We start from the raw sequence: 12974 nt of genomic DNA on the forward strand, positions 1-12974 counted from the left end.
GCCGCGGGAAGGCGGCGGGGAGGCGGCGGCCATGGCGCTGTCGCCCGTACAGCAGGTGTTGGTCTCGGCCGTGCTGGTGCTCTGCGTCTTCGTCGTCATGCCCAGGATGTTCGGGGGAGGAGGCGGAGGGCGGCCCGGCCGGTCTCCGCGGGGCGGCAAGGCCGGCCCCGGCCATTACGATCCCCGTCAGCACGGCAGAGGTAGTAGCCGGGGCGATGCCGCGGGTTCCGTGCGGGAGCCGCCGCGGGCTCGGGCGGGCTTGAAGGGAACCCCAGGAGTCGAGAGGGAGGTGCCCTCGTCCGGCGGGAGGCACTGGGGGTACACGGGCCTGGTCAGACCGCATCGAGCTGGCCTGTGTGCGCCTTAAACACCCCCATCTCCTGCGGTGTTCTGCTGTTCTGGTTCGCCAGTGCTTTGGGTTTTATCTGTGTTGTCTTACCAAAACTGCTCTTAAGTGCAGGAAACACCCGATAATTGGAAGTGAGGGGCGGTGTGACGAGCAGTGCCCGAGGGGCGCAGTCGAGCAGATGAGCTGAGAGGTGTCACAGGGAAAAATCTATTGCAATAAGGAAGCCGAGTGTTGCTTGTACTAAATATACGCACAGTCATACAAAATCTGTCCGCCAGTATATTAAAAAAGAGTCCAAGATGCTTGTTTAGAAAAGGTATCAATGAATGGGTTACAGAGTTTACTGCTTGCAGCAGCTATAGCTGAATATCCATGTATATTAAGTCATGCCCAGTGCATGTCACGATCTAGCTCAGGGTCGAAGGATACACCTTTGTTTTGACAATCACAAAAAGCCTGGTTTTGTGAGGTAGCTCTGTGATTCGTTGACGATGCCTTCCAAGGTGTTTCAAACCGAGAGATGCCTAGTTGCTGTAATCCTCCAAATCTGTCTGGAAGTAAAAGCTGGCAGAAAAATGGAGGCTTGAGCTGCTATCATTGTCTTCCTACCTGTTTCATCCTCCCCAACACTGTGCTTCATAAGCTCTTGCTGGCCTGTTTCGCCTGAGTATTTTTTATTTATAAGGTAGCTGTATATTCCCTATAGATCAAATTATTTTAAAACCAAATCCAAAAAAAAAAAAAAAAAGAGAGAAACCATTCACATGCCTGTGATTCTACTGAAGTACTGGCCCAGCACTGAGTAAAATGAATTTCAGACAGATCTCCTGTTCTTACCTTCTGGGTGGTTCTCTTTTCCTGCTTGGCTAGTAACTCACTTTGCCATTTCTTCTGTGGGATAAACTTGGTGCAGGACACTGGACTTCACTGGGATTCAACATTCCTCTTCTCTAACAAGGTGGAGAAAACCAGACACCACCAAGGTGTTTCCGTTGCCACATTCTTATTTGTATGATCTGGAGAAATCTTTTTCATCTGTGATAGTAACTATTTTAGTAAAACTTCTCATTTATTTTAAAAACAAATAGAACTTAAGGAAAAAGGTGAGTGTAAATCTAAAATTAGGAATCAATATGAAACATTCTGAAAGTTGGAAAAATATATATAATATAAAATGTAATTTCTAAATTAATTAGTGCAATTTTAGCAAGTCTAAATCCACTTGTCCTGTAAGGACAATGCCTGCCTGAATTTGCACTGAATGATGAAGGTAGCTTGAGTTCTGATTGTATGAGCTAGAGCGTTTAGGTTTTGTGTAACATTAATTTTTTCTCTATCTGATTGTGGCTGTACTTTGTACACTTGAGTTATGTTCCTGTGAGTTCCTGAAATGCCACTGTTACAGTATTAATTGATAAGTAGTGATTTGCATAATGGTCTTTTGCTTGGGAGTTTTTATGGAATGAGATCCTTGCCATAGCCATACTCAGTTCTGATATGTTACGTTTGAAATTGTAAGTCTAGGCACTCAGTTGAGACATCATCGCAAAACTTCACAATCCCCAATCCCCTGCTGTCTGTCTCTGCAAGCATCTGCATTCTTTAGTTGATGGTACTGTTCCATATGTGCATGTCCCATGAACCCTTGATTTAACTACCAAATAATCTGTTTCCTAAGTTGAACAATGACACTGTCTGTTTTCTCATCTGCTCCCTGTTATGGCAGGCAAATTACATGCAAAAATACTTCTGACTTCCAAGGTTGCATCTCTTGGCTATTGTATAATCTTGTGCTGCTAAATATTTGATTTGCAGAGGTACAGTGCTTCTAAGCCTGTGGGAATATCCATGTAAAACTGAGTTTACTGCCAAAATAATAAAAGCAGCAGCACAGCATATTTCAACAAAACCTTTTTTTTTCTGAGGCCAGACAATTAAGTTTGTAATTAACTCAGTTCCTTTGGTGCAAAGGGAAAAATATTTATTACTGTTTTCAGCATTATTGATAGTTTCTCTGAGTCTGCTTTCATGTCAAGATTTAAATTGTTTCTTGTTATATCTTTCTGTGATTTGCTAAGGGTTTGCCAATGCTGCTGTGAAGAAGCTTAAAAATTGTACATTAAAGAAACCAAGCTTGGCTTGAGAGGTTTTGCAGCCTAGATTTAACTGTGAATTTTGTTAATGTAAGAATAATTTTTAATTTTTTTAATGGACACAAGGCTACCCACACCATCTTAGAAGAGTGATGAACAAAGGTGATTACACAAGAAGAAAACAATTTAATTCCAATTGTGGACTCCTGATTTTATTTCTTACTTTGTTTTTTTTCTCTCAATTTAATTTTTAAGGTAGTCCTCAGACAGTTTATCAAGTTCACCGGAATCCAGGGAATTCTGACAGTAATACTTACCAGAGTATTCAACAGATGAGAAATGCAATGGAAAAAGAGATAAAAAATGAGAGAACGAGAGGAAATGGTCGAGAGTTAGCATTCACCCTCATGCCACTGTATGCTCTTGGAGTGGGAATGTTTGCAGCTTACAAACTTCTTAAGGTAAGCCATAGGAAAAATACTAAATTATTGTAGTTGGGAGGAAATGTAACTGCTTGGCTTGTTTGTTTTCCTAATTTTGAGCCTGTGTATATGGTTGTCCAAAAGCCATTTCTTACTCTGTTTGACTTTGAATGTGAAGTCCAAAGTTAAAATTTTAGCATATCTAATTCTGTTTGAAGGCTTCTGGCTTATGTATTTTTAGACGCTTGAGGAAGTGAGACTCTTATTTGTCCTGCAGCCTCAAATGAGAATCTGAGAACCTATGCCATGCTACTACCTGAGTCTGTAACCTAAGTCTCGTCAGTGTTTCACTTCCTTTTCATTCTTCAGCATGAGATTGAATACGGGAAGAAGGCAGACAGTTCCTGCAGAGCAGTAGTCTTAGATAGATTAGCAGTTAGATAGAATAATGAGTAGACTTAACCTTTTGTTTGGACTTCTCATTTGATCATGCAGTTGCAACATGCAGGTTTATTTGCATTATGGGATACTTTTTCTACCGTTTGTAAATTCAAAAAGGAGAACACATGATCAGTTGTTTTTCAAAAGGCATCAGTCTTGAAATGTATTATTTATAGTAAGAGATACTACAGGACTTACAAAGCTGAGAGTGCACCTGGAATATTGTTGCTTGCCCTCCGGGAAAATAAAAATGAACTGGAGCAAGACTGAAGACAACATCCTCATTTCTGGAGTCAGTTCATATTAATCTTGTGTATGACAAAAATATCACAGCTTAGAAAAATGAGTATAGAGGCTGTCCAGTTTAGTATAAGATCTAAAAATTATGAAAACCGTATTTTGTGTGTAACAATTCTTGACACTTGGGCTTGTGGGATTAAAATGTAAATATTTTTATGATAATATCTTTATTACTGTAAGAAATAAATCCTATATCGTAATTAAGGATAAGAGACTGGATCCACTAACCTAGAAGGTTTCTTCTGCTTCTTTTTGAAACTGCTTTCTTTTACAGCTTTTGCCAGTTGTATTTGCTTAAAATCAGAAGTGTTATTTTAAGACAGGAGGGAGGTATCACAGAAGAAAAGTTTCATTAATGTAGCACATTTTCATGCTTTCTGTTTACTTTCACCAAAGTTCTAAATGCAGTTTTGTTTTTAGTACACAAATAGTGATGAAGTTGTTTAACTTGATTGTATTCTTTAAAGATGAAGTCACATGAAGAAAGCCACTCCAAAAAGGAAAAAAGTACAGAAGACAAGGCAAAGGAAACAGGTAAGATACTCATTCACGATGCATATATTCAACAGAAATGCTTATTTCCTACTGGAACAAAACATGTTTTCATTGATACAGTCTAGCTAAATGAAGACAATCTTTCAAGTTACTGAGAGTAGTTAGGAATCTACAAAAACCCACTTCGTCATTTTGTATGTTTGAAATGCTTGTTTGAGGTTTGTTTAAATTCTCCAGATGTAATGCTCTTTAAAACAGCTGTAGTAATGCAGTACAATTCACTGCCTTTAAAATGTCTGATGTTTTTCTCATTTAAGATCTGTTCAGTTTTCTTCAGTTTCAATCGAATATAATTAAATAAATGGGGTATTAAAAGATAATATAATGATCTGGTTTAGAACTAAACTGTACTGAAGTGGAGCAGTGTGGTTAAACAATTATAGAGCCTATTTATGATTTCTAGGCCAAATGAGAAACTTGTCACAAACATTCAAAGTTGATGCTGTTTTCATACCTTTTCCTCCCTTGTATAGACACATTTTTAGTGAATTAGACAACTTGCAGCATATTTTGGTGTCTGTGTACACCAGGTCTGCAGTGATTTGCTATACTCATCATCCTTGTGTGTTGCATTCTTCTTTCTTCAAAGTTTAGTTGTATTTTAGGAGGAGTGACTCCTCTTGATTCTCGTGCATTAAGCATTAAATGTGTTTGTAAGGTGTGAATAGACAAACACATGAAAACATATTAAGTATAAATATAGTACTTATATCTCAGGAAGTCTTGCAGCTGTTTAGTTTTTGAGACTGGGAAGGTGAGCTCCACATTTTTGCTCAGTTTGTACAAAGGTGTCCTCTGTTTGGGCACTATTGGAGATAGGTTACTGGGTAGAAAGGACTTCTGTTCACACATAATAAGGCTTCTGTTCTTATCCCCACCACCCCCTTTTCATATTGTAAAATTTTATAGATGAAAGAAACTTTCTGGTTTTGAATCTGTCCAATGAAAAATATAAATTAACATCCTAATGTTGTACTAAACTATCCCTTTCTGACAAAAATAATTTCTTTAAAAGGTGTCTTCTCTATAGAATGAATTTTAACCTCAAACTAAGAACCTTCTGCAGTATCATTAAAATATTTTTTAAATGTCAAAGTAAGGAAGAAAAACAATCACAAGCCTCCCATTGACTACATGACATTTATTCCCCCTGTATTGCAAAGACATTTTTTACAATATTCTTTCTCTCCTGCCTCCCCTCTCCTTCCCTCTCCCTCTTTTTTTGTTGTATTGTTTTTGTTCGTTTTTGTTAGAGCATCAGCTTTTAGAACTGGAGCAACATCTAGCACAGACAGAGAAAATGTTAAATTCTTTATTGACTCAGTTGGATCCACTTTCAAACTGGTGAGTGTTTCTAAAAAATCTCAGTGTTGTTTCCTGTATATTGAAATTCACCAGAATGTTAACAAAGAGTTCTTAAAAATGATCCTTATATATAGGTTAGGAACAGTTTTAGGAACCTTCTTTGGTTATTTATTGTTTCTGTAGCCTTTTGCAGGCAATACCAATTCTGCTGTTTGTGAACTTTTTCACAGATACCTCCCATCTCTTGTTCACCAAACATAAATGCAGAAGACATATGATCATGTTACTGTGGCTTAACAAGATGAACTTTAATATTGACCAAGGAGACTAATAGTGATGAAAATATACTTAAACTCAGTAGCATTTGAAAGCCCTTGTGGGAATTAGATTTTGGAGCAGAGTGAGTTTCTTCTTTTAGATGTAATTAAAAGAAGAAAATAGTTATCAAGGTATAGCTGCTTATTTTTGTGTTTTGAAATGAATCTGTGAAGTGTGTATATTTCAGTGAAATCAAACTTGTCTATTTTAGTATGACGAGGGAATCAGTAATATAAAAACTCCTTGTAGTTTTAGAGAAGTTCCATCCTTAAGAAGCTAGACTTAACTAGTTAAGTTAGCTAGACTAGCTAACTTATCTACTAGAAATAAAAGTATCCATGTGGTTAATTTTCTAGACATCCTTCATGAAACACAGGTTAAAACATGCAGAATTTCCTGATTGTTTCTTTAGTGTACTTCTGAACTTGATATGTGCTGAAACTATTAACCAGCAAATTCACTGGCCAGTTTGCCTAACAAATTTCTAGTAGTGATGGGGAGGAAAGTTAAAAAACATTGAATGAGAAAAGCCTTCAAAGCCTGAAGTTCTGTATTAGGCATTGTTGTACTGCTAATAAGAGTACTTTGGATAATTGTTGCTTTCAGTGGTCATTACCTTGGCTGTTGGGGCTCCAGTGTTACAGTTCAGTGGCATTCAGTAGTTGTATGGTGTCATGACCTCTCCACTTCTCAAGAGACAGTTCTCAAAGGAAAGCTTGACCTAAACATTTCACAAACATAACTATGGTATTTATGCACAGAAAGAAATATTGAAATAATTATCAAGCACTCCCTTCTAAGGTAATCTTTCAGCTGTTAACATTTGTCTTTTTTTTCTAGTGTCAATGCTTTAGCTTGTGAGCAGAAAGATGAAATAATGACACAGCTCCAATCAATTAGACGACTGATGAAAGAAAGTGGATTGGATAAATCAGAAAACAAGATGAAAGGTAATTTAATTTTCAGACAGCTAGATAATTAAGGAGCTTATACTTTAAAAGAATAAATATATCTTACTATAATAATGTTCAGCTTCTACACCTTAGATAATTTGTGTGGAATTAGTTTGATTCTGGAGGAATACCATTCTTCCTATTTGAGATGTGTTCGATTCTAAATTTTTGATACATCATGATTTATTTAAGACTATGTGCTCAAGACATTGAACTGGGGTGGACCACACATTCTGTTTTGATGTTTTGATGAAACAGGCGTTTGGAACATCAGTTCCTAAGCAGTCTGTTAGTACTGGAACTAACTTTAGGTAAAGGCTTTCCAGATGGGGACCTCTGAAGCTGTAATGCTTGCATTAAACACTAACCAGCAAATTGTATGTTAGTTTCAGCTGGAGACTTCCAAGAGCTGCATAGTAGCCCAAGAGAAATCTTAAATGTTAAGAATGGTCCATTAGAGATTTAGGGAAATTTTGCATTATTTGGGCTTTAATAAAAGAGGAAAAAAAACCAAATTAAAAAATTAAACTAAATTAATTAAAAATTAAAATAAAAACTCTACTTCTAAACTGACTCTGAAATTCAGAGCCTTACCAGTAAATTTTAATTTTGATTATTTTTTGGGAATTTTAAGATCTTGGACACATTTGTAATGAGAAACTTGAAGATCTTATTCAGTCATTTGCTGAACATTCTCAAGAAAAAGAAATGAACAACAGAGAAGATGACTGTAATGAAGATTTGCTTGAGGATATTGATAATGATTACAAAATAGAAGAGCATGAATTACACAGTGAATGTGAAATACATCAGTTGGAGCCAGATGTTGTAGAAGATGAAGAAATGATAAACAGAGATGCCATTGAGTCTCAAGAAGAGATGGGACTGAGGAGACGCAATAGATATGAATGGAATCTGCATATGTAAAACTTCCAAAAGCTTATGAATTCTTTTTCTAATGTTGTATGCACTTTAAACTGAAATGAAGTTATGTGCACTGCTATATGCTTTAAAAAGAGGGGTGAAATGCTGCCTTTGCTTGTATCTATGACAATTCTGTAACAGACTTCAGTGGCAGCAGAATTTTACTCAGGATGTTTACATATTTTTTCTATTTATTTTTCCCTATAAAAATATTTCTGTACTCTGTATATAATGCACTGTAATTATATCTGATGCTTCACTAAAGTATTATAATAACTTCTAATTGAGACTATAAAGAATAGATGTTTCATAAATGTTTTGTAATTAGAAAGCATTATGCCACTTGAACTGTGACTTCCTTGAGTTCATTAAAGAGCATGCACTGATGAATTCAGCTCTTTGTGGAAAACTTTTCTCTGGGAGTGTGAAAACCAGTATGGGCTAAGTCTTACTCATTCATGGTTAAGTTTCTTTATTTGGAGAGAGAAATTTAGCCATGGACACTATATGAAAATAATGGTGTCTGAATTTGCAGTCTCCTGGATAATGATGTTTAGTTTTGTATGTCAGCTTAATCCCTAATGTATTACACTGGATCACTTAATTTCTTCCTCACTTGTCACTGGTTAAACTCAGCAGCTGTCTAATAACGGATGAATACTCATTAGTACCGTATCTTTGTTTCACATTTGTTTTAGTACCATAGAGTTTGACCTTTTGATTCATTTTAATGCCTATTTTTTTACATCAGAATTGACAGATGTGTTGCTATGTACCTTTCAAGAACTGTAGGGCATGGGATCTTTTTATGCCAACCTGATATCCTTTTTAGGTCAGTATTAGGAAAAGCATTTGTTTTCATTTGCCAGAATCATTTTTGTCCACACTTTCATTAGTTACTCATTTTTTTGTTCACTTAATGCACCCACCTATGGCACTGACAGGAATTGCCTTAGAGGTAGGTCTGACAGTACAGCACTGTTACATTTTCTGTTTTATAATTGCATAGCTTTTATGTAGGCCAGTTATGATGCCTGAACTCTTCTGGCATACTTATTCTTACAGGAAAAGAGCACGTGAATTTGTTTTTATGGAGGAAATGTACTGTACTTAAAGGGACTAAATTTATTATCATGTCACTCAGTGAAATGGAATGAATTGTTCATTCTGGTGTAAAAACATGGTATGTGTTTGGTTCTAAAACTGGATCACACAGGCTTGGAAGTAGCAGCATCCAGAAATACATCCTTAACATCAGTGTGTTAGTAGTTTTGCACTAAGTGAGATTTTGCCTAACTTTGGAAAACTTCATTAACTACAGAGCCAGGTTTTCTCACGAGGTGGCAGATTCTTTTACCCGAGGCAGAACAGGTGAATCAGAACTGGTACTTGGATACAATTTGATTTTAAAAAATAACTAATGTTGCTCTTGTCATTCAGGACCACTGAAACTGTTTGGAATAAAAACCAGTTTCATTGAGCATTTTCTTTGGAATTTCTAATAAATGAAAGTGTGTCAAAGTCATTGATCTGAGGGAACGATGGAGTGGGAGCCAGGTGTGCTGTGTGCAGGGTGCAGGTCGGTCCTGCTCCTCCCAGGTACCGGTGCCGCTGTCTTTTGCCACGGCGTTTCCCCGCCTGGGGCAGCGTTTGAATCATCGCGGCTGTGCCTTTCACCTCCGCGAGGCTGGATGCTGCTGACACTTGAAGCCCTTGTCCGAAAGGCTCTGAGCTACCTCGGGGTGATGGCTGTACTTCTGACTCAGGCTACAAACACGCACCGTGCGCTCTCTCGCCGCAGTTCCGAGGTCTCGGATTCCGGCTGCCGGGGTTTGCCGGGGGCAGAGCCCGTGTGATGTGTAAGCGCCTGTCCCAGCGGGGCTGCGGGGGCCGCAGGGCGGGCAGACCCGCCCGTGGGCGCGGGGAGGGGAGCACGGCCGGGCCCCGGGCAGGGTATTTCCGCAGGAGCACTGGGGAATTACGCTTCCCCGCTCCGCCGAGGCGCTCCTTGCGCAGCCCTGGTGCGAGGCCTGGCTCGGATTGGCCCCTCCGCGCCGCTGTACCCGGCTGTGGGGACGGGCCCGCTCCGGCAGCCGTGCGCCCTGGCACCGCCCCGGTGAGACACGGCCCCTGCCCGCCGGGGATCCGCGCCTCTCCTGGGAAAGTGCATCATTTCCGTGGAGCTGCTGAGCTCATAGTGTTTCTTCCGCCTTTTACAGCATTGCTGTTTGATAAAAGTAATCTCAGCGTGTGAACCATCGAGTACAACAGCGCTGTCTCTCCTGTGCGGCCTCGGGTGCGAGGATCTCCGTTCTCCGTGCCCCGGGGAAGGGGCTGGGCGGCTGCAGGCCCTACAGCCCTGCGGGAGGAAAGGGCGCTTGGCAGCGGGAACTGCTCACTGCCGCCAGCCTTTCGTTTGGAAATGTCTGATTGATGGGAACTACATGGTGGGCTTTTGGTTCAAAAGTGGCTGCCTGGAAGGGGGAGCCAGCAGAACAGGAATGGTTGGTGGAATGTCACCCTGGAGCTCTCGGAGCTTGGCAGTGTGCCGGGGCTCCTGAAATGTTCCCAGGGCATTGAGCGATGGAGAGCCAGGCAGCAGTTGTAAGTGGAGTGCGAAAGGTTTGATGTTGCCAAGGCGTAACAAATTAGTTATGGAATCAGAAGGTATCAATAAGTATAAGGGAAAGAGGGAGTTAAGCGTGAGACAATAACATAAATTTGAACAGGAATCTAGTTAAGCATTAGTAATAAAAGACTGAAATTAAGAGGTGGTGTAGAAGAGAAACCAACAGCATTTCATTGCTTGCTAAAGACAATACCAAAATTATTTCTAATGCAGTAACTTTTTTTTTTTTTTTCCCCCAGATGTACTTAGATAAAAATACATATTTTCTCAATAGTATTTTCTGGTTTTCAGTTTTTTTTTTTTCTGAAAGCTGACATTGAATTTGCATGGATTTGGAAGTTAAAGGAGTTGCTGCATCCCCTCGAAGGAAGGCTGAGTTGTCATTGAGGGTGAAGAAATATCAGGTAGTCAATGGGAGGCTTGTGCTTGTTTTTCTTCCTTTGACACTTAAAGAAATATTTTAATCATACTTCAGAAGGTTCTTCGTTTGAGGTTAAAATCCATTCTATAGAGAAGACACCTTTTAAAGAAATTCTTTTTGTCAGAAAGGGATAGTTTAGTGTGACAGCTTCTGAAATGAAGGTGAGAAATTCCAATATAAACAGCTATCCTAGAATAACTGCTACTCTGAGTACTTAATTGGAATGTGGGCAATTTAAGAATGAACTAGTACTTGCAGTTAGGAGCAGCAGAGGCTGGAACGTGTGTGCTGTCTCTTGCTGTTGGTGAACCTGGCAACAGGTGTGGCTGTGTTTTTGTTTTGCAAGACAGCAGTAAAGCAGCCCCCAAAATATAATTTGAAAAGGCATGATTTCAGATCGACATGAAAAAATGAATCTCAGTGCTCTGTGTTCAGTATGAAGGGAAATTACTTTTTCCAGGTATTCCTAATAGTCTACGCTTTGGGATAGGGTAGGTGTGCAATCCTCACAGGCTCACTGTAGTAGAAACTTTAGGGCTAGCTTTTGATAGTCCCTACAAATTTGTAGTCCCTACAAATATGAACTTGGATTCTGAGGGCCATTTTTTCCTTACTGCTAAGCTAAATATTGATATTGTTAGTAACAGTTGATTTTTCTCACAGATAATGCGTATTTTATGTCCATGAACTAAAGTTAATTGCTAATCCTCCCTCAGCCCCCAAGCACTCATTTTACTTCCTTATTTGTTGCATGACCCCGTTAGGAATTCTTGGAGTTTGACTGCCAAATTGCTGGTCTTCTTTTCAGTTTGATTTGGAATGAAAAAAGACCTTTTGTAAATGATAACACATTAATGTTATAATGTTACTGTTAATGTTTTAACCAGGTTTTTTAAAATTAAATACCTGTGGACAACAGGAACATTTGGGGCATTTAGTGTAGGCTGTAAAAGAAATGTCATTTTTTCTCTAATCTCTCATCCCCCCCTTTTTTTTTTTTCTTTCTCATGCAACTAAGTTTCAAAATTTAGACTCTCTAGTCCACATGATTTTTGGTAATTTTCAAAATCAAATCCTTAACTAAAATTATGCTGAAATCATGTGCTTCACCCCAGTGTTCACAATGGTTTTTGTTTGCTTTCTTCCTGATTTGTTGACTTCTAGAAAAGGAATTATATTAAGGCTTTAACATTTAGAATCAGCTGTGTTCTTTACCTCACCATAATTGAATGGTACAGGAAAAAGAAAAATATGAGATATAATGCTTTGTTTTTTGGTGTCTTGACGGTGTCTTGTCTACGTAGGTGACCGCACGGTGGCGGTGCTCATTATGTACAGAGAGCTCCCAAAGCTGGAAACCCGGACTCGTTCTGGAGTCACTAGAGGGTAGTGTTGCCGAAATTCTGTTTCGGGAGCAGCTACAAGGCTGTATGGCAAGAAAGGAGTTACAGTATTGTGCTTGCTCTCAGATCGTGAAGGATGTTTGGGCACTGGAAATAGGATTCTGCTCAGCTTAGGCTGTGATGCTGAGATTTATGAGCTGAAAAGTGTGAAAACAAAAATGCTAGTCCTGGTTCTGAATGTTCTTGAAATTTTTATTTTTTATTCAGATTTGGAGACCAGTTAGGTGAATTGTTAATTTTTGCTTGCCCCAACCAGCCTTCCCTGTGTATTTGCTGCTAGCTGTTTTCAAAAGCAGTAGGGGGATACGAGACAGTCTTTTTTCTTGCTATGTTGTTGCTCAGTGGAGTTTGAAGATCTGTGTGCTATGCAGACTTGCAAAATAAATAAAGTGAACTGCCTAATCGTCATCACTATTACTATAGTAAAGCTGAGATGAAACAGTTACACCAAATATCAGGAGCTCTTTGGGGTCTGAGCTAGCTCCTGGCTGTCAGTCTTGTGGTTTTGGTTTAAGGGTTAGTTTCCAACCGACAAGGACAATGTGACCTAAAGCCTTGTGAGCAGTGACGGAACAAAGCCTCAGGAACATAGATTATTTTTAATGTATTATTAATAGCTGATGTGGATGCTATCTAGATTCTTAATGGCTTGAAATCTTTCTGTCATGATGAATATTCAGTCTTTTAGTCTCATGATGTGTAAGAATTAGCTTTCAATGAGAAGTTTTGGTTTTTTTCCCCCTTGTTATTAGTGTCTTAGTCAAGTATGTTGGACAGATACTTTGAGGCTCTAATTTTAAATACTTCAAAGGAAATTGAAAGGGACAACTGTGTATTTTAATCTGGATCCCCTAGGTATGT

The 12974-nt window shown here is 39.1% G+C and overlaps 2 protein-coding genes across 6 annotated transcripts in view; both read left to right on the top strand.

Moving 5' to 3' along the window:
• Window positions 1-9181, top strand: LOC102105415 (uncharacterized). Its single transcript, XM_005519374.3, has 6 exons — window positions 1-200; window positions 2698-2903; window positions 4073-4139; window positions 5414-5504; window positions 6624-6733; window positions 7371-9181. Exons 1-6 carry the CDS (start codon window positions 32-34, stop codon window positions 7661-7663), a joined length of 936 nt encoding a protein of 311 aa, XP_005519431.2. The 5' UTR covers window positions 1-31; the 3' UTR covers window positions 7664-9181.
• Window positions 9182-9724: 543 nt separating this feature from the next.
• CAPS2 (calcyphosine 2) overlaps window positions 9725-12974 on the top strand; it is a 30066-nt gene continuing 26816 nt past the window's right edge. For all 5 annotated transcript variants that reach the window (XM_005519372.3, XM_014248869.2, XM_088055772.1 and 2 more), the window contains exons 1-2: window positions 9725-10264; window positions 10581-10693. In XM_005519372.3, coding sequence (XP_005519429.2) covers window positions 10616-10693 — 78 coding nt within the window. In that variant the 5' untranslated portion in view covers window positions 9725-10264; window positions 10581-10615. The remainder of the gene's footprint in view (window positions 10265-10580; window positions 10694-12974) is intronic.

Source organism: Pseudopodoces humilis, chromosome 5 (genome assembly GCF_049639895.1).
Source record: "Pseudopodoces humilis isolate 2021_Gansu_Grassland_sample_001 chromosome 5, ASM4963989v1, whole genome shotgun sequence".
Taxonomy (NCBI): Eukaryota; Metazoa; Chordata; class Aves; order Passeriformes; family Paridae; genus Pseudopodoces; species Pseudopodoces humilis.